The following is a 21,877-nucleotide window of genomic DNA, read 5'->3' on the forward strand; positions in this document are numbered from 1 at the left end:
CTGGGCGTATAAGACGACCCCCGACTTTTGAGAAGATTTTCAAGATTTTTCATCTTATACACTGGAAAATACTTACATGCCAGTTGCCAAGTGTCCGACACAAGCCCGATTTAGCCCCGTCTGATGCAGATGGTGCAAAGCCTCCCTTTTGAAGCCCAAAGGGGCTTTTCCTTCCACCCACCCTTTGGAATAAACGCAAGAGGTGCGTTCACATGACGCGCTCTTCCAGGCCAGACTCTGCAAATGGCATGCCAGAAGCCGCAACCACTGCTGGAACTCTGAGTCCCTGCCTTTCGGCAGCCTGCACGGCCAAGTGCAATCCGGCTTTGAGAGAACATTTGCAGAGGGAGCAGCCGCCGTGTCTGGAGCCAAGCCCCGCCCAGGAGGCAGTCGGCCAGGTGGGCCCAGAAGATGTGCTGGAGAGCCGGGCTTGGGGCAGCCATGCCGAGGCCAGCTGGCGAGGGCCACTGCTTGGTCTGCGGGTGAGGGGCGCCAGGCCGCCAAGTACCGCTGTCCAGACTGCCGGGAGAGATAGCGGGTAGCAGGGCACGCTCTGCTTATGCTCAGATGCCGCTTGGGCAAGGGGGAGGGGCTTCCTGCCGCTCCTGGGGTCTGGTGTTTGCAAGGGGGAGGGGAAGGGGCTTAGAGGCTCTTGGGGGTGGGAAGGGAGAGTCACATTGGAGGGGGGACTGGACTAAGGAGGCTTGAAGTTGCTTTGCAAGAACGGGGCACTCAATTGATTTATGTACTATTTTCTGGCGTATAAGACGACTGGGCGTATAAGACGACCCCCAAACTTTTGAGAAGATTTTCATGGGTTAAAAAGTCATCTTATACGCCGGAAAATACGGTAGTACTCTGAACGATCCTCAGCTAGTCCTCAGTACCATGTTGAATGACATCTGGCCTGAGCGATCAATCATCTGGCATTATATTCTCAATCATTTTATCTTTATTATCCATAGGATTTTCTTGGCAAATACACGAGAGGTTTACCATACTTCATAGTATGATAAAGTCCCTCCATCAACTTCTTACATTACTTTAATTCCAAGTAGGTGCTGGCTTGCTTTAACCGTGCGGGAGGGAGATTTTCATATATCAGGAAACCCTGCTGGGAGTATATACACCCCAAGTACCCACATGGCAGTCCTTCCAAAGAACAGCCTCCCTGCCATGATGAGGCAACATAGCATGTTTTGGTGTATATGGAATAACAGACCTAAACTTAATTTTAATGGATTAATTGAGGAAGGGAGATCTAGTGGACAGCAGATGATTGTAGCGATTTATATCATTTATGTGATACATTATACAAATGAAACCAATTGCTTCACTTGTATGACATTGCCCAAAAGAAATAAATTGACGCACATGACATATATCATGTCATCTGTGTAATAACTCTCGTTCATGTAAAATTTAGTCTGCTGCATATAAAACCTGTTCCATCATTGTCCAGTAAACTGGGGCTTCACCATATCACTTACATAATATTTAAAGTATATTTTTGCTAGGGTAACTATTCCCAGCAATGCAAACAAACACTATTAATACAAATTATAAAGTTTAATGCTAGCAAAACTACTAAAGTATCAAATATGTGAAATATTTCTTTTAACTTCGTTCAATTAGTAACAGAAACACAATGTTTTGGTGGAGCTAAAGACTGTAGTAGGTAGCAACCTCTTTTTTGCACAAGTAACTCTATTGCCATCCTCCAACAGAATTCTGCATTTATAACGATTATTGGGAAACATTCATCTGCAATATCATCAGTTATGTTTGCACAACATTCTAACCCACGTTTTGCTCAATTATTCCAACTTTTCAGTTTACACAATACACTAAACCATAAGCTAATCACAGTTAATAGGTGTGTATCGAGTCAGATTAAAAATGATTTTAAAATCAAAATTTAAAAATGCTTTCAAATTCAAATCATTTTCTTAAAATGTCAGTGAAAATGAAAATAGCTAATCCTCGATTTACAACCATAATTGAGCCCAAAATTTCTGTTAAGTGAATCACTGCAGTTGTTAAGTTAGTAACACGGTTATTAAGTGAATCTGGCTTCTCCACTGATTGTGCTTGTCAGAAGGTCGCAAAAAGTGATGCTAAGCATCTGAATTTTGATCACATGACCAAGGGGATGCTGAAACAGTTGTAAGTGTGAAAACTGGTTGTTAAGTCACTTTTTTCAGTGCTGCTGTAACTTCGAAGTGTCACTAAATGAACTGTTGTTAGTCAAGGACTATCTGTAATCATGAATTTAATGCTATTTCAACTTGTCAATATGACATTTTGGGCAATGTCATACAAGTGAAGCAATTGGTTTCATTTGTATAATGTATCACATAAATGATGTAAATCGCTACAATCATATGCTGTCTACTAGATCTCCCTTCCCCAATTAATCCATTAAAATTAAGTTTAGGTCTGTTATTTCATATACACCCAAACATGCTATGCTGCCTCATCATGGCAGGGAGGCTGTTCTTTGGAAGGACTGCCCTGAGGGTACTGGTGGGGGATATACTCCCAGCAGGGTTTCCTGATATATGAAAATCTCCCTCCCGCAGGGTTAAAGCAAGCCAGCATCTACTTGGAATTAAAGTAATGTAAGAAGTTGATTGAGGGACTTCATCATACTATGAAGTATGGTAAACCTCTTGTGTAGGGATGCGGTGGCTCAGTGGGTTAGGACGCTGAGCTTGTTGATCAGAAGGTCGGCAGTTTGGCGGGTCAAATCCCGAGTGCCGCGTAACAGAGTGAGCGCCTGTTACTTGTCCCAGCTTCTGCCAACCTAGCAGTTCGAAAGCACGTAAAAATGCAAGTAGAAAAATAGGGACCACTACAGTGGGAAGGTATAATAATGCCGCTTGGGGGTGTGTGTGAAAGCCCTAATAAGCAGGCATATACATAGAATGAAGGCTACTGCTAAGCTTGTAAGCCGCCCTGAGTCTTCGGAGAAGGGCGGGATATAAATGGAATTAAAAAAAAAAACAAAAAAAACAGCATTCCGTGCACCTTTGGCGTCTAGTCATGCCGGCCACATGACCACGGAGACGTCCTCGGACAAGTGCTGGCTCTTCGGCTTTGAAACGGAGATGAGCACCGGCCCCTAGAGTCGGAAACGACTAGCATGCATGTGCGGGGGAACCTTTACCTTTAAACCTCTTGTGTATTTACCAAGAAAATCCTATGGATAATAAAGATAAAATGATTGAGAATATAATGCCAGATGATTGATCGTTCAAGCCAGATGTCATTCAACATGGTACTGAGGACTAGCTGAGGATCATTCAGAGTACTAATAGTATTTTTCCGGTGGCTGCATTAAAGCCTTTAGGACATCCAGTTGCTGATGTTGCCATACAGAAATAGAATAAAAGAAATTCTGACATAGTAAATCAGATCCCTATCACGGTGCAAAGAAAAAAGTTATGAATTATAGTGATGGGGTAGATCTGTACTGTAAAAGGAGGAACTTACCAAACGGAAGTTGTTAGGAAGTGTTTAAGGAGAAGTGTGCAACCAAATGAGAGGCACCATACTGTACATGCTTAAGTATTAACAGAAAAAGAGAGCTTAAGAAATGTCCCCATTGATAAACATTTATAAGAAGCAGCAATAAAAATTATAAGAAATGCGTACTACTCTGCAGTTTTTCTCAGGATAAAAAAACAACAGGAAACAAGTCTCCAAATACAGTAGCATAATTTTCCTTACTTCTTTAATGCATCTTTTGGTAAAAACATTTAACGCTCCAGAAAGGCAGACTACTGTTAGAAATATTGCAAAATTTGCACAATCAATATTGGAACAGATGCTTGGAAGAAAGTGCAATCAAATAAATTTACCCGAAATACATCACTGATTAATGAAGGAAGCTAAGTCTATCGGAGCCAATTTTTTTAAATATAAAGGCAGTGACAAGAGTAAAAAAAATATATGTGAAAGGACAAGCACTGTCTCCAGCTTGATTAGTTGCTAATATTTATAATACTTACTGTAGTATCAGGATTAATCTTTAGAACCTCTAGCTGAAAAGAAGCCAGTTGTGACATGAACATCCAAGAATCCCCCCTCCATAATACCATTTATAATGTATTTCGGGCAAAGGGTGATCCATTGAAGAATTTCTTGCAGGTACAGTATTTTAAGAAAAGTCACAGTGTGAATTGGGGGAAGCTATTAAACATTTGGATTCAGAAATCTCTTTAACAATGCTCCAACTTTTACTAGCAGTACAGGAGCTACTTTTGCTACAGTAGAAAAGTTCCTTCAGAACTGAGAAATTTAGAAATGGGGAAAGCAGGAAAACTTACCTTTCTTTGAAGACTCCCTAAAGAAGTTGAACACATATAAATTGAATTCCCCAGCTCCCTGTATTTTAGGTTTCCTCAGCTGACTTGGTTAAAATTGCTTGTTTTAAATATATAAACAAATAAAAAGCTAAATAAAACGACATGCTTTTTCGTTAAAATTCTTTTATTTTTTTACCGTTTATTGCCAAATAAGGGGAAATTTATAATATAATGATCGTTCTTTTAGAACATCTTAGCAAAGACATTCTTCAAACATCCACTAAAAGTGAACTGCAGCTGGTTGCATTGTGAATGACTTCATAAGGAAAAGTCTAATTGACGCCAATCATTTCAATCTAAACGAAAATTAATCTGAAAAAAAAAACCTGACTAAATGATTTTACATACTACTATCTGAAAAAGTGAAATCCTACAGCTTTTGGAGTGCTGAAACTGCCCATCCAGTAGGATGTGTCAAGCAATCCCAGTGCACTTTGACTAAAAATGGTTAAAAAATGTTTCTGACTAATGAATAAGTAACTATTTAAACAATTCAAACCGACTTTTCCTGAATCGTGATTTACATCGAATCCATCCCGGATCGCGGCATAACAACAGACCAGAATCCAGCCATCGTAAAAAGTTGCTGTACAAAGCATGAAAGTGAGTTAACTTTCCTGCGTCAGTCATCAATCCGCTATAGCCACTTTTCCCTGCAGTGCTCTATAAGCCTGCAACTCGAATTCCTTTCTCTTGGCTCGCTTGGGAGGAGCAGATCAACCCCAAGCCGCCCTATAGAAACACCGAGCGGTCGGGTCGCGCCTTGCAAGACACCGCAGCAGCACGAGACCGACTCCGCTCGCCTCGCTTCCGCACCGTCGCATGCCTCACCCGGCCCACCCTTCCAGGGCTGGAAAAGCGAACGTGTGAGAGGAAAAAAAGATGGGCGGGGTAAAAAAAAAAAAGGGGGGGGGGGGTCGCTGTAGCAGCATTTCCATGGCGACGATGACGTCACCTCACCCTGGATCTAATTGGAGGAAACCCCGTGCTTTAGCTGCGGCGGCCCACAGACCAACCGAACTTGTGCCTTGACTCTTGTCCACCTTCGCGGCGGCGCCCATCGGCTGGATTGGCCGTGTGAACGTGGGAGGCGGAGTCGGAGCCCCGAGAGTGCTTCTTGATAGGTCCAGCCGCACGAGCGCGGGCCTAGCAGTGAGGAGGCTCGCTTTGTGCCAACGCCCTTTAGCAACGCTGCTTCTTTCGCTGAAAGCGGAGCAGCTTTTTCTGTTCTTCTCCCCTCTCTTCCTCCTCCCCCGCCTCGCGAGCGCAGTCCCGGAGCGGAGCGAGCGCAGCTGACCCAGCAGGCGCCAGCCGGCCGGCCTAGCGCCTCAGCGGAGACCGGTGAGAAGCGAGGGGGCCACGGCCCGGGAAGGAGCGGGGACGTCCTCGCCTCGGGCGTCTTTTTCCTGCTTCGCGAATCTGTGCCGCGTCGTCCATTTTGTGGAGGCGGCGCGGGACTGGGAGTCCCCTGCCGGGGAGAGGAAGCGAGGCAGCCTGGCGCTGGAGAGAGAGAGAGAGACGCCGCCATTTCGTACCGGCCTGCAGCCGCCGCGGCATTTTCCGTGGGACGGCAGGAGGGCAGGGCAGGGGGGGATGGGAGGTGACTAGACGGTGCGCTTTTGCCTCGCCGTCTCGGGCTCGGTCCCTTGTCCGGGGACAAAGGCATCTCCGCTGCTGCTTCCCTGAGGCTCCGAGGGAGGAGCCGGCGAAAAGGGACGTTCCGATGCGGATTCCTTTTCTTCCCCTCCTCCTTTCCTTCCCACCACGTTTTTTCCCCTGCCTGGCTTACGGTCCTATGGTTTCCGTCCCAAGGCTTTCTACGGGCCTGTTCGCCCTCTTTGGGCCACCCTGGGGAGCCTCTGGGGCCAGGCAGGAACCTTTTTGTGCCTTTCTTCGCCTCCCCCCATCCATCCACCCACCCACCCCGGGAGGTTCGCCTCCAGGCATTCCGCGGCCCGTCGTCCTTCGCCAAGCTGGCGCCCTCCAGGGCTCTCGGGTTTTATTAGGCTGCTTCACCTCGCGGGCAGCACCTACCGCTGGGTGGCGAGGGTGATGAGTATTGTAGTCTGAAAGATCTGGAGGGTGCCAGTCCGTGAACGGTTCCGTAATCTCTCCTTGGCTCTAGAGCCGCGAACCGCCACATTCCTCCGGCCGCTTTCGGCGTTCGTTCGCTCTTAGATCGTCGTCCCGCGACCGTTCTGCTCTCTCTGGCAGGTTCTTCATCGCGCTTATTCGTCTTTCCCTCTCTGTACCCTTTCCTATAAAATACCCTCTCGAAGGGCTTCTTTCGGAGGGTGGGTGGGAAGACGTTGTAGAAAAGAATTTACAGGTATTTTGATTTGTCACTTCGTCTTCAACTAAGGAGTCTCTTATTTCTGACCACCATTTCTGGTGTCTTGTTCACATGGCCCCTCATCATCTTCGGAAGAGGAGGCGCGAATAACCGGTTTTTGGCAACCAGTATTTTTTTTTCTTTTGTCTTCGGGGAAAGTGTTATTTTCTTGTAGACGAAGTGCAATTTTTTTCTTGCTAGATGGGATGGTTTGCAAGTTGGAAACTTAAGTGGTTTATTTCTTACTCATTCTCATTAAACCTATTGCCTTTTCTATTGGTCTGACTTCCTCAATCCACGTAGAATACTGTTACTTACATTAGCTCTTTTTGTCTTAGAAAAAAAAAACACAGGACTTAAGGGTGTTTCTTCGTTGCAGGTTTCGAGCAACTACTTTGATACAGTCCATCTTTCCTACCAAATCAGTTGCCTTACTGCTCAGACCACTGCAGTCTAATATGGAAAAGACCGAGATGATCCAGAAAGCCAAGCTGGCTGAGCAGGCAGAGCGCTATGATGATATGGCAACCTGCATGAAGGCAGTGACAGAGCAAGGTGCTGAATTATCCAATGAGGAACGCAACCTTCTCTCTGTAGCCTATAAGAATGTTGTTGGGGGGCGGCGCTCTGCTTGGCGGGTGATCTCCAGCATTGAACAGAAAACTGATGGCAACGATAAGAAAATGCAACTTGTCAAGGATTATCGAGAGAAAGTAGAATCTGAGCTTAAGTCCATCTGTACTACTGTTTTGGTGAGTTGTCTATGGTCATTTTGGTTTCCAAAATTTTATGTGATAAATTTTTAATTAGATTAGAGGCTGATGTCTAATGGCAGAGTAAATTGTATTTCTCTGGGATACTAATAAAAATTGTAGCATAAATCTAATAATTTGATGACCAAAGTACTGTTTAATGTAAAACTAGGTTTTCACTGAGGAGTCTTTAGATTCTGAAAAGTTACTATGTTATAGGAAAAAACATTTGAGTTATACTTAAGTAATCCTATTCACGATTAAGATCCTGCTAACGTAGCAGAATAAAGAAATTGTTTTATTTTGATAAATTTGAAAATGAAACAGCTGTTTTATTCTTGCAGTTAACATTTCTTGTATTCTGAATTAAGTGACTATGCTAAGCATAATAGTAGCAAGAAGTGATAAAAGCTGGCCAAAGTAACTGTTGATGATTTATACTTACTGTATTTGTGATTAACTAAGCACTGTTTGATAAATTGTAATAGCTAAGCACTGTTCAATAAATCGTAATAGGTAAATCGGGTAAATCACTTTAAAATATTTAAATAGTGTATAGGTTTAAACTGTATAGCAATTAACGAGCCAATTTGGTGTAGTGGATTAAAGCACCGGGTTAAAAACCAGAATACTGTGTTGTAGTCTAGCCTTAGGCATGGAAGCCACCTGGGTGACTTAGGGCTAGTCACTTTTTCTCAGCCGTAGGAAAGAGGTAATGGCAAACCACTTCCAAAAATATTGCCAAGAAGATTACATGGGCCTATCAGGACAGTTAACAGGAGCAGAGATTGACTTGGAGGCACACACACACCTAAAGTAGTAAGTAAGTGCTTTGGTTAAGCCAAGTAATGGGCAATCTGAATATTTTTGAGAGCTGAACAGCTTTACCTAAACTTCCCATAATTTGGGTGTGTTTTGTTGTTGAAATTCTATTAAATCTATTGTGTTTGTGCTACTTTTAAATCATGTTCCTACCTCAATATGATAAAAAAGTACCACTAGTTTTCAGTGATACTATCAAAGGGTTCTTGGGAGTTGTTTGTATTTGTCCCAAAAACATAGGGCTAACATATATTTTAAAGGGTGCTTCGGAGGGAAAATACCTTGCACTTTATGTTTATTGAAATTTCTAGTTGAATATATCTACAATTAAGATAATTTATGTACATTTTTGTTTTATTGAGATGTATGTTCCATTAAAGTATCTAATTTCTAACTTGGTCGATAGAATTCAGTCTGTCAACACAAATGTTTTTCTCCTTAAATGTGCAAAAGTGTTTCTGTGATCCTGTTAAGCATATATTGTTTGTAATGCACATTTAATTTTGTGGCAGCAACAAAAATTCATGCTGTTGACACTTGCCCCAAAATGACTTTTTTCTCCAAAATGGCATTTCACACCATTTAGGAGAACATTTCAGAAATAGGTTTATTTAAAAAAAATAGTTCGATTATGGTATTTAATCTACTTTAGAAAGAAAATGAAAAAATCACAGGAAAAATTCATGCTCCTGGATGTATCTGTTGTAGCTTTCTCAATCCTGGTCAATCCTTAGTCATCTCCATTATGTGCCATTAACTTCTCTAATACAAGCAAGTTTCTCTATTTTTTTTCCAGCTTGAAATATCTAGCTTAAGAGGTAGTTGTCTGACATTTTTAATCATTAGATCATTTTTTTTAGGAATATAAGTCTGACTCAAATGTTTTGCCACTGTTTTCTTCTATTTTTTTAAAAAATTCCCAGTATATATTCTACAATCCTGAAATTTCCTGGTGGCCTTCCATTCGAATCTTATCCAGTTGATTCTACTTATCTTGTTAAATCAGCCAGGATCAGCTAAGTACTACTTAGCTTGGATTTCTATAAACTGCTCAGGAAGTCTAAGCCTTAGAAAAGAAGTCATTCACACTAATGTACTTAGTCTATCTTTGCCTAATGACAGATTACAATTTTAGTTAGCAATACATTTTGTACAAGTCATATAGGATTGTTCAGGTTTGTAGAACACATCAAATAATATAATTCAGTTCAATATGATCTGTTTTAAATGCTCATGTATTTAAACAAAACTAATGAATTTTACAAGAACAGAACAGAATTTATTGGCCAAGTGGATTGGACACACAAAGAATTTGTCTATAAAACCATTCCAAGAAAGAAACTATAGCTTATAAACTATTATGTATACTTTGCTTATCATGCTCGGCTCCAATAAATGTTTAGTTTTGTGATATAGTATTACAGTATTGCTATACATTTGCTCAAATTATGTTTTACAAAAGAATGCTAAAACGTAGATATTTGGTTTTTAAACATTTGGTAAGATCCAGACTGACCAGAAGGAATGTTTCATAGCATGCTTTGCAGATGATTTACAGAACAATAAAATCTTTTGAAGCTTTTCTAGGAGGTAGGATTTCAGGACAATATTTGCTTATCTTCCTTCCCCACAGTGTTTCATATTTTTTGTATTCTGAGCTTTCAGTGATGATTTCCGGACGTTAAAGACTAGGTCACATAATGTCTTTGTTCAGCATTGTTTCAAATAAATGTGATTTTGATCTTCATCTGAGGGATAGTTTTTATTTCTGGTGCTTCTGGAGTGGTAAACATATTTCCAGTTTGTCCCAACCTGGTAATTAAACTTAACCAGTTCACTATTTCTTTTATTTAACTTCACAAAATCCTGGAACTATAAAATTATGGAAAAATAAAGTACCATGTATTTTATAAACTGAAACTTACTTTGGCCTTTGTATAAATGTCCAAGGCACTGAAATTCAAGAGTTGGTGAGGCTAGGTAAAAAAATAAATTAAATTTAATTGAAATTAAGTTGAATATAGACTATTATTTCCTATGTATTTTAATCTTTTATCTGTATGTTCAAATTTACAATTCATAGGCTAATATTTGGAGGCACTCTGGGGCTGTATGCCAGATTTGAATAGGATACATGTAACAGACAAGGCATAATAGAGAAGAGCAGATAGAAACTAAGTTTCTGTAGTATATTATACCCTGGTGAGTTATATTTAGATCACCCTTGTACTCATCCAGAACACTATTCATTTTTTTCCTATTCTGGGTAATGTACTACAGAATTGCATGAACCAATCCTGATGCTCAAAGTGATGTATTCTGTGGAATACATGGAACATTCTGGGAGAAAAACAGAATGTTCCCTTTCCTGACTAGCATGTTTAGATTGTCTCCTACTTTTTGTGTATGTAAGTGATATATAACTTGGGAGAGATCTCTCTAAAGACTTAAACTGAACAATGGTAGCAAGACATTTTGCTGTAATAAATATACTTTTATCTCAAATCTTCTCTGTTTTTGAATATGCTAACTGGGTCTCCTGGGAGTTGAGGTTCAAAGCATCTGGAAACACTAAATCACCTTTCTCTATTCTATAAGGTTTGAGCCATGGAGGCCAATGAGGTTTTTTTTTTCTTACTAAGCGTTTTTGAAATTATTTCCATTTTGTAGAATTACATGTGTCTACATTTTATTATGAATTCTAAGTAGCCAATGTGCCTATTACCCCCAAACAAATTTAAAACAATAAGAATAGACAAAACAAGTATCATAGAAAGATTGCTGTTATTATTGCTGAATCATGGAGTATTTAATCCCTTGAGTGAAGGGATAGACATTCTTTATTAACATTTGTATAAAGTATTTTCCCTCTCCAATAGTAACAACTTTGATTATCCAATGATGTTTCCCACATGAACCTAATTGAAAAATTAGATTATGGGAACTTTTTTTTTATAAAAGAATCAAACTTTCTTTTCAGATTCAGTAACATTGCTAAAATGGTTAGATCCCCAAAAGTATTACTAATATCAGAATTTTGTATACACAGTATGATTTTTTCCCCCACTACTGTGCCGCCTTATGAATTTTTATAATTGGACTAATTTGGTCGTTTCATGATTTTAATTAATCTGTATGTTTCCTCTTTGCATTATCTGCCCTTAAGCTTACATTTACTTAAATGTATACATAAAGTATACATTTAAATTAAATGTATACATAAGGGACGCGGTGGCTCAGTGGGTTAGGACGCTGAGCTTGTCGATCGGAAGGTCGGCAGTTTGGCGGGTCGAATCCCGAGTGCCGCATAACAGAGTGAGCGCCTGTTACTCGTCCCAGCTTCTGCCAACCTAGCAGTTCGAAAGCACGTAAAAATGCAAGTAGAAAAATAGGGACCACTCCGGTGGGAAGGTAACAGCGTTCCGTGCGCCTTTGGCGTCTAGTCATGCCGGCCACATGACCACGGAGACGTCCTCGGACAAGCGCTGGCTCTTCGGCTTTGAAACGGAGATGAGCACCGGCCCCTAGAGTCGGAAACGACTAGCACACATGTGCGGGGGAACCTTTACCTTTACCTTTTATACATAAAGTTGAAAGTAATGTAGAATATTGCAAATGGACATGTTGACATTTAAAGTAGTGACATTAGCTCTAAGGTGAGTGATTTGTCTTAGCAATAATATCTGAGGCTTCAACTTGAAATAAATTAGTGTGCATTAAAGATTCTGCAAGATAGCAGTATGAATGAATTGACTCTTCATTTCTTGCTTTCTTGGAATGTATCAGTGAGACTTTCTTAAGGGGAACCTGACCTTACAAATACATTTTATTTGTTAAGGTTACAAAGAAAAAAATGACCAAGTGTGACCTGTGCCCTTTGAAGTTTAGGGTTTACTTATGTAGCTCTGAAGCTGGAAAGGGCTAAACAAGCATTTCAAGGTTCCTTGTTCTCCCTTGATTAGTAAAATAAAATATTAAATGGTGTAAATGGTTTATGAAGCAGTATTGGTTAGTACAAAATTTGAATGCAGAATAGTATTTTGTTCTGGATGAGGGTACACAGCAGTCCAAATATTGTAGCAATGTGTCCTTGAACCTGTTTACTTAGAAGGAAGTCTTGCTGCAATATTCTTTATTTCAAAGGAGTATATTTGAAAGCAAACTGCACAATTGAATTGTTAGAGTACTTATTTGTTTAATCTGATTCATCTTTCTTCTGAGTTTTCTAATGGAGATGATTAAAATCTTGGCATATTTTTAAGCAATTAAAAAGGGGTGATGCTAATAATCTGGTTTATAGTAGGCATATAGAATATGTGGCATAGTAAGTGTACATACAGAAAATTAAACAGCATCGAAACTGTTCATGAATTTACAGAAAGGTTACAATTTCCCATATTTCATAATGAAGGTTGATCCTTACAGATTATATCTCTAGCTCCTAAGCATGACTTGGGAGGAACAGATTTCATATTTTTTTTTCTTCAATGTAAGTATTTTACTTATCTAAAAGACTTGATGACAAGTCATAGTCCAAGTTATTTAATTCCTAATGGTGACAGACTAAACCTGCAGTGTTACTGAAATAAGACAAGAGAATTTATCAGTTTTTTCAGATTTTACATTGTAAATAAGTAAAGATGATGACTCCAGTTCTGTAACTGGTTATTCTTTTTCTTTTAAAAAAATGGAGCATGTAGCTAGATTACAAGAGAGCTATCATATCAGGTTAGTGGGAATAAGTTGTTGCTATAGCTGTATGAATTACTGTTATAGAGATACTAAGAGGAAAATGGGAGATAGTGCTTAAATACTTGTAAGCATCAAGAAAGGCCCACAAGTAGACGTTTTGATACCTTACTAGAGTATTTCATACTTAAATATAGTGTTTTAGAATGCACACTGTTGGCAGAAATGCTTCATTGTAAATCAGGTTTATATGAATTTTCAGTTCAGAAGAATTCAATAAAAAGATCAGTATAAGGCTTCCCAGATAGCTAAATTTAAAACATTTAAACCAAAGGTATGAAACTATAGAAATGTTCAAAGTAATCACTGAATATTGAGAGAAACCATTACATGCAATGGAAAGTTAAAAGCTCTTCTGGAACAACATTGCAAAATAAACTGGCTAATCTACATTTCTTTGTCTGCAAAAATCTGCACACAGCTTTGGCATTGAACAGCATGGTGCTTCTGCACTATTAAGAGAATAAGTCAAAATTAGAAAAGTGAAGATAGAAATTCTGATAGAAGTTTCATTTTATAAGTGGGAAAAAACTTTAGCCATGTTGTCTCTTTTATCCCTTTTGCATATTCAGTTGGAAAGGGATTCTGCAGGTTGCCACACTGCAGAAATACAAATCACACCCAGTCTATTGTTTTTCAGGCTTGGATAGTCTTACAGTTTAGAACAGCATATACACATGTATAGAAAGATATTAATATAATGTCCAAATGACTTGCAAACCATCACAAAACACTACCTATTGCTGTTTTAAGAATCACTGTTGCAAAATAGTTTTTTTATTGGGCAATCTGCTTCAGTTGCAACAAAATTTTCATTTAAGATACTTTAGATTTTAACATCAAACCATAGACATAAATACATAAAGGGACACAGCAATGATCATAAATATGAACCAATTGCCAAGCATCTGAATTTTGATTGCTTGATCATGGGGATGCAGGAAAGGTCATAACAATGAAACACGGTTATAAGTCACATTTTTCAATGCCATTGTAACTTTGAATGGTCACTAAATGAACTCTTGTAAGTTAAGGGCTCTCTGTACCTACTTATTTTATTTCAGGATTTCATTTTTAGCTTATTTATACCTTGTACTGATTTTAAGGAAGCCTACCTTGTATTAGTTTTCATGTTCAAATCCCTGGCACTTAGATTTTTTTTTTTAATCCCATTTATATCCCGCCCTTCTCCGAAGACTCAGGAGGGCGGCTTACAATCTAAGAAGCACAAATCAATGTGCTTAGCAATAGCCTTCATTCTATGTGTATGCCTGCTTATTAGGGCTTTTGCCCCCCCCCCCAAGCGGCATTTTTACAAAGTCAGCTTATTGCCCCCAACAATCTAGGTCGTCATTTTACCTACCTCGGAAGGATGGAAGGCTGAGTCAACCTTGAGCCTGGTGGGATGCGAACCTGCACTAATTGCAGGCACCTGTTGTTACCATTCTTGTCTTTTGCCTGTACATCCCCTTGCAAATTAAGTCAGCTATGTTCTGCTTGCTCTCATCCTACCTAGAATTAGATGCTTCGGGCTGATAAGCCGCCCTGAGTCTTTGGAGAAGGGCGGGATATAAATGGAATTAAAATAAAAAATAAAATAAATAATAATAATAAACCTTTATTGTCAAAGTACAACATGTGTACATTGAGATTAGCTGAGCCTCCCCCCCCCTGTGCTCTCTCCCCTCAACACACAGTGACAACAAACCCTCCATCCCACCACACTATGTGAACCAACTACACCACACACCGGCCTCCCAAGTCAATTCTGCATAAGATTATGTCCCATTTAAAAGCCTAACAGATCTATCTTCTCTGGCCATTGAGGGAGGGAGGGAGGGAGAGAAAACAATGCTGGGAGAAATTCCAGAAAAATAACACTGTTCCACCCACCTTTAGAATCATCACTCTAGCAATATTCTTCAGAAACACTTATTTATGTATTGTAAACATAGGGGAGCTACTTATTAGTTAAATTAGAGAGCAAAGTAATGTATATATTACATAGTGCTGAAAGAATAAGACAGAAAAAGAAAGTTGAGTGAAGAACAGTCAGAGGAAGGAAAACAGGAGAAGGGCCAACATCTCAACTGAATCAAAGGTACTGATTCTCTGCTTTTTAAAAAAAAATTCATGATGGGTGAGCAGGTGAATAAGATTCTTGGCCCATGAATGTTTCAGAACAGTTGTATTAATACTTATAGCAAATATTTCTAGAGCTCTAAATGATATGGTAATTAAGGCATTTGATTAGGAATTGGAAAATCTAGGTTCTTGTCTCAAAGTGTTGCAAGGGAACAAGGAGAGCTGTGCAAGTTGCCTTAATAAAATACTGAATGAAATGTGGAATGAATTTTCAATTAAATATATGACCAGTTAAATACCCTCCTTCTGAAAAATACTTAAAAGACTTGGCTTTTCCCCCAGGCACTGGAATCTGATGAGGTGGATGAGGATTTAATGAGGATGTTGGAAGCCTAACTTTGGTACCAGGTTTTTAATGTTTATGGTTTTAATAGGTATAAGTATTCTGTTTTTTATTGATTGGAACCTTCCCAGAATTTGATATAAGATGGGCAGCTATATAATTAATAGTGCATTTATTTTATGTGTTTATTTTATATTTATGTGCTTTCCCCCCACTTTAAAGTGCCAGATAATAAAAGTTAATGGGTATGTGTCCTTAATTTCTTGTTAGTAATTTGTATAAGTATTGCCTAGATCAGGAGTCCCCATGCGCCCGCCGCTCTCACAAATGAAGTTATCCATGTGTGTGCATGCCTGCCCCTCACACAAAACCATCCCCTCTTTCCACCCTCCCCTGCGCCAGGCTGCCAACCCGGAAAGATTGGGGAACGCTGGCCTAGATATTATGTATTGCATAACTAGTAAGATAATCCTAGAATTTTATTTAAGGCATTTTCTTACCTAAAGTGCAATTGTACCCAGTTACAACATAGTACAGTCGTTTAAATGTTTTCATGTAATTGAATGTGCTGTCCTTTTATGGTGGTAAAATTTTACCTGAATCTAAGCAAGGTGATACATGACCAAATGGCCGCTATTGTGTTCATTTTTATTGTGATAGGAACTGCTGGACAAGTACTTAATAGCTAACGCAACTAATCCAGAGAGCAAGGTCTTTTATTTGAAGATGAAAGGAGACTATTTCCGTTATCTTGCAGAAGTTGCAAGTGGAGATGACAGGAAACGTGAGTACTATGTTCATTTAAACCTATAGTTTTCAGTTACAACAAATGTGTATGAAGCCATTATAAAAGGCAGGAGCATTATGTATTACGTCCTGCTTGTGTGGATAATAGTCTTGGCTAATTTTTTAGGTTGCTTTCACTTATTTTTCCCTTTTCTTCACAGAAACAATAGAAAATTCACAGGCAGCTTATCAAGAAGCATTTGACATCAGCAAGAAAGAGATGCAACCTACACATCCAATTCGTTTGGGTCTAGCGCTTAACTTTTCGGTGTTTTATTATGAGATCCTCAACAATCCAGAATTGGCCTGCACATTGGCCAAGACAGTAAGTTTTTGTTTGTGTATGTCTGTGCATGCACGTTAAGGGAGAGGACTTTGTAGTCTCATCTGCTTATTTTCTTTTTTTTTTTTTTTTTTTTTTTTTATTGAAAAGTTTTAAAATACAATTTTCCCTTGAAAACCCCCCTTCCCCCTCCCTCCTCCCCCCCTACCTCCCCTCCTCCCCCCTCCCTCCTCCCCCCCCTACCTCCCCCCCTCCCCCCCCCCTACTTCCCAGAGCTGAATACAAGGTATATATATATAAAAAAAAGCAAACCTAAGCAACCATATACTAACAACTATAAATTCTAAAATCCATCACTCTCTAGCTTATATAGGATAAAACAAACCTTAACAATATTAAACATATATATATAAAAAAAAAAAACTAGAATAAGAAAAGGACACTCTCTAGCTTATATAGAATGGAACAAACCTTAATAGTATTAAACATATATTAAAAACAAAAAAAAGGAAAAAGAAAAAAAAAAAACCCTTCTCAACCCTATACTTATCCTAAATAAACTCCATCCATTTTATCCATTCCATGATATAACATTCTTACAAATAGTTTTCCAAATTAACCAAGGATCCCAAATCAAAAAACTTTAAAGTCAACTCTTCTGTAATCGACCGGTCCTCTTCCCGTACCACATCTATAATTATTCCAAACACAACAAAAAAGGAAAAAAAAAAAAAAAAATTGCAAACAAAACTTGAACTTTAATCCAAAAAAGCTCACCCTCTCCACAAAACCACCAAATATAGAAATATATTGCGTCTACACCCAAATCTTTTCCCCCCTCCCCTACTTGACTACTTGACTATATCGTAAAAATTCCAAAGACTTCTGCGATTCCTGCTACTTTCTCTTCTTAGATCGTTTTGCAGCAGCACGCGTCACCCTCTGTTTTATAGATTCATCCAACGAGGTTGTATCTTGATCTCCTCCAACACCGTTGTCTTCTATCTGACCATCTTCGGCCTCTTGATGCACTCCTTCTCCAGATCCCTTTCCAGCTTCCAAAAGTGTTAATGGCGTTGCATTTAAAACATTATTGTAGAAATCACGCGCTTGCATCACAGTAACCAAACGGTACTTTTTACCTTCGTGCGTCACCATCAACCCCACTGGGATCTCCCATCTGAACCTTATATCTCGTTGCTTGAGCTCTTGCACAAGAAATGTAAAATCCTTCCTTCTCCTTAGAATCTTTGGAGGAATTTCTTTTAAGACCAAAACTTCTTGATTAGCAATCATAACTTTAGTATCATAAGCAGCTTGTATAACTTCATCTCTAATTTCCCTTTTTGCAAAATATACCACCACATCTCTAGGCAACTTCCTCTGTCTGGCAATCCATGAATTCACACGAAACACTTTGTCCATGCCTCCTTTTATTTCAGATGCTGGCTGTTTCAACACTATTTCAAAAGCCTCAGAAACCAGCTGCTTTAGATCTTCCTTAGTATTCTCCTTTAAGCCTCTAATTCTAATGGCAAACTGCATCTGGAAATATTCAGCAAGACACAGTTCCTTTTCCATTTTATTTTCATTCTCCAATACTTTTGCTTCTAATATAGCATTCTTTTGAGTCAAGTCTTCTAGCTTTTCCTCCAATTCTTCCACACACCGAGCCACTTTACACACTGAAGTCAAGATGTCTACCCTCATCGCTTTGAGCTTCTGTTCCATCCTCTCCTCCATTCTCTCCTCCAATTTCTCCAATTTCTCCTCCATCTGTGCAAATCTAATATTAATTGATTCCAAAATTACCTGGGTATGTTTTTCAAGAGCATCTTGTAAGTCCTTTGATGTCAATACATCAGGAGGATGCAGCGCCTGCAATAATGATTGTTGCACAGGAGAAGTTCCAGCACTCCGAAGAGTTTTAGGGGGTGGTTTAGCCGCCATCTTTTACCAAATATGACGCACTTTCACTTCAAATTTGTAATCCAAAAAAGTCCATCAAGCTGGAGAGTAAAACATAGTAATCCTCTTTACCATTTCCTCTTGTATCGCTCTGCCTGCTCCTTTAAATCATAGTCATTCCTTCAGGCAGGGGTGGTCGCAGACGGCTGGCTCTGCTCCAAGAATCAGGAGCAGAGGCGACGGCCAGCTGGGAGCAGCCCAGGCTACGGGGGAGTTCAATCCTTCAGCCGCCCAAGCCATAAGCTCAGGCGGCCCTGGAGAACTCTACCCCTACCTGGGGGCTCGCCCCCTCCTCTTCTCCCGAGGAGGGGGCTTCGGATTCGCCCGAACAGCTGATCGGCGCTGTTTCGGGCGAAAAAAAACAACAGCTGAGCCGCGGGCAGCCCGGGAAGGCTCCCTCCGTCGCCGCGGAGCCACCGGAAGTCCCTCATCTGCTTATTTTCTTAAATGAGAATTGCATGTAGAGAACATAGAGTTCTTGTAAAATATAGTCTAGAGTGATGTATCTTTTTCCATGATTTACATGCTGAAACTTGAGAGACCCATTAACAGTGAAGTGTACTAAAGGACACTTAATTGTTCTTCACAGATTTTCACTTAGTGATTTCAGGATGCAACTGCCACTGTATAAGGTTGCATCTTTTCCTTCATTGATCACAGTGAAACTTTGAAGGAACAGTACTTAGGATTGATTGCTCTCTTTTCCCCTGTTGTCTAAAGTATGTATGATAAATCTTGTTCACCAGATGAAAACATTGTGGCTAAGTATCCCCCTTCTTTCTTTTGCTTGAAAGCTTCATCAAACAGATTTTGTATTAATAATTCTTGTATAATATATAATTATAATATATAACTTGGAGAAGTTTTCATTAAAGAAATAAGATATACTTATGACGAAAGCTGATTTAGCTTTCTATGTAAATGTTTACTTTGGGGAGGTCTTTTTCCTGAAATGAGTAAGACTGGTCTTTGTGTCTCTTACAGGCTTTTGATGAAGCCATTGCTGAACTTGATACACTGAATGAAGACTCATACAAAGATAGCACACTCATCATGCAGTTGCTTAGAGACAACCTCACAGTAAGATACGCCATTTAATTTTCTTAGAATAACTGTTTAAAATCTAAGTTTGCAACTCTTTAATTGTAATTTTTTGGAAAGTACCTTTAGGAATAATAGTTGCAAGCCAAGGCTGTTTGGTATAGGAATAAAAGTAGACATACATTCTTGATATTGTCTAAGACTATTTCCCTTGGCTAAACTTAAATAGAAATGCATATATGACATATTATCCAAGTAAAACGGTTTCACATGATGTAGGTAAAGCTATTTAAAGGAGTATGAACTCATCATTTAAAAAGCCAGTTATCTTTGCCATTACTTATTTACTCTGCCATTTAGAAGATTTCAATATGTGTGTGTGTGGGAGTGAGGTTGTTTGAGAAGTTATTCGGGGCTGAAAGGCAGAATGAGTGTATCTTTAAACTTGAATGTGCTGTACTTCAGTCTGGTTGTTTTTCTTTCTAGTTATGGACATCAGACAGCGCAGGGGAAGAATGTGATGCTGCGGAAGGTGCGGAAAATTAAGTTGAACCTGGAGTGTCGATTCTCCTCAAGAAATCTTTTTACACGTCTCATTCCTTATAGCTCCACTTGGATTTCCTATAGCAAAGAGAACCCATCCATATGTATGGAAATCAATTTATAGTCTTTTCACACTGCAGCTTTGGGAAAAATCCATTCCTTGATTTGTGTTTGTCTTGGCCTTCCTGGTGTGCGGTTACTGCTGTAGAAAAGTATTAATACTGGCTTAAATTTCATATAAACAAATAATTTCCAAACACTTTAAGTAGCAGACTAAAGTTATTTGGTATTTTTTTAAAAGAAATCTGAACCAGGTCCTTCAAGCAATTGTTTTGGTATTACAGAAAAAACACAAATATTTGAGTAACGCAACTAAAGAGTTTTATGCAGTTCAATTCTTCACATTCCCTTTTTATTCAGGAGTTACTTGGTTTGACTTTTACACACTATTGTTAATTCCTTTCTGTAGGATATGGGAGTATTGGGCTACATAGAAAGCATAGTAGTGTGGCTTCCTACATGTGTGTACAGCAGGAGCTATTGGAGTGTTTAAATACAGGGACTCTTCTTACTCTTCAGTTGCTGCTGTCCAATTGCTATCCCCTCCCAATAAAATATCACACTCCTGCCTTTGTAGTTCTGGTATTCACTTGATTATGTCTTAGAAGCAGCATGTTACTGCCAGAAAACAGGGAGTGCCTTTTTGGCAGACTAAATTGCATGTCATTTCTTAACACTGGAATGGGGAAAGTGGTCACATGTCCAAGTATAAAACTTTTCCATGCAGATTTGTGCACATGTATGAAGGTGTCAAGTTCGTCCAGTGATTTGTTCTGTAGGTAGATGGACCACTATTGTGTGTTGCTAATCATTGATTGTAGTCCCAAAAAAGCCTTGTGAAAATGTTAATGCCCTATGTAACAAAATAACATTAAATAAAATTACATTTTATAAACCATAAAATGTTGCTTTGTAACATTTACATGCAGCTTTTCTAAAAATACAATTATTTGCTTAACAAGCTGGACTGCTGAATTGAAAGTAAAGACAAATTACCTATATTGAATCCTTTTCAAAAAGTCTGGGGAGAAAATAATTCAACAGCCGTAAGTTTAAGGATCTCAATCTTTGTTAATCTTTTTATTTCTTTTCCTTTTATTTCTTTTAATCATTTTATAGCCGTTCACCTTGTAACGCGTTCTGAATGGCTCCCAGTCAAGTAGAAAGAACATGCAAAACCACACTAAAACTATAAAACCAAGACATTAAAAACCAACAAAAAACCTGGCACCAAGTGAAGCCCATGATGTGCAGTCACCTAATAATACCCTAGCACTTGGGGGAAGAAAAAAAACAGGACTTCCAAGCTTTACACAAGGCCTGGGGGATAGAGGCTTGCCTAACTTCTGTGGTGCACAGTGTTCCATAGGACAGTTGGCTGTCCCAGGAAAGGCATGCTTGCTAGCTCCCACCAGATGATAATATTTAGGGGAAGGAAACAAGCATACCTACCCTATCTGACCAGACAGGACAGGCCGATGTCCTGTAGATGTCTGCATATAACCTGGCTGTGTGACAGGGCTTTAAAGGGGAAGAACACCTTGAATTGCAGCCAGAAAAAAACAAAGCCCACACAGCTCACGCAACAGAAGTCTTACATGGGCAAATCTAGGGGTTCTTGTGCATTGCTGCATTCTGGACCACTTCATTTTCTAGATAGTCCAGTAGAATGCATTGCAGTAATCCAAACTCTGTGACCATGAGCAAGGCTTCCCGGTCCACGGAAAAGTGCAATTGGCACAA

The 21,877-nt window shown here is 39.4% G+C and overlaps 1 protein-coding gene across 1 annotated transcript; it reads left to right on the forward strand.

Annotated features, from left to right (window-relative positions):
* The first annotated feature begins 5,505 nt into the window (after positions 1-5,505).
* YWHAQ (tyrosine 3-monooxygenase/tryptophan 5-monooxygenase activation protein theta) lies at positions 5,506-21,037 on the forward strand. The gene is made up of 6 exons (XM_081346489.1): positions 5,506-5,711; positions 7,082-7,454; positions 16,114-16,237; positions 16,401-16,564; positions 19,475-19,570; positions 20,018-21,037. The coding sequence occupies exons 2-6, from the start codon at positions 7,161-7,163 to the stop codon at positions 20,075-20,077; spliced, it is 738 nt and encodes a 245-aa protein (XP_081202615.1). The 5' UTR covers positions 5,506-5,711; positions 7,082-7,160; the 3' UTR covers positions 20,078-21,037.
* Positions 21,038-21,877: the final 840 nt, after the last annotated feature.

The sequence above is a fragment of the Vipera berus genome (assembly GCF_964194415.1).
Source record: "Vipera berus genome assembly, chromosome: 1".
Lineage (NCBI taxonomy): Eukaryota > Metazoa > Chordata > Lepidosauria > Squamata > Viperidae > Vipera > Vipera berus.

Coding starts and splice junctions, on each gene's coding strand:
- YWHAQ (XM_081346489.1), top strand. CDS start 7,161: ATGGAAAAGACCGAGATGATCCAGAAAGCCAAGCTGGCTGAGCAGGCA. Junction 16,565..19,474: donor CCTGCACATTGGCCAAGACA/GTAAGTTTTTGT, acceptor TGTCTCTTACAG/GCTTTTGATGAAGCCATTGC. Junction 19,571..20,017: donor TGCTTAGAGACAACCTCACA/GTAAGATACGCC, acceptor TTTTCTTTCTAG/TTATGGACATCAGACAGCGC.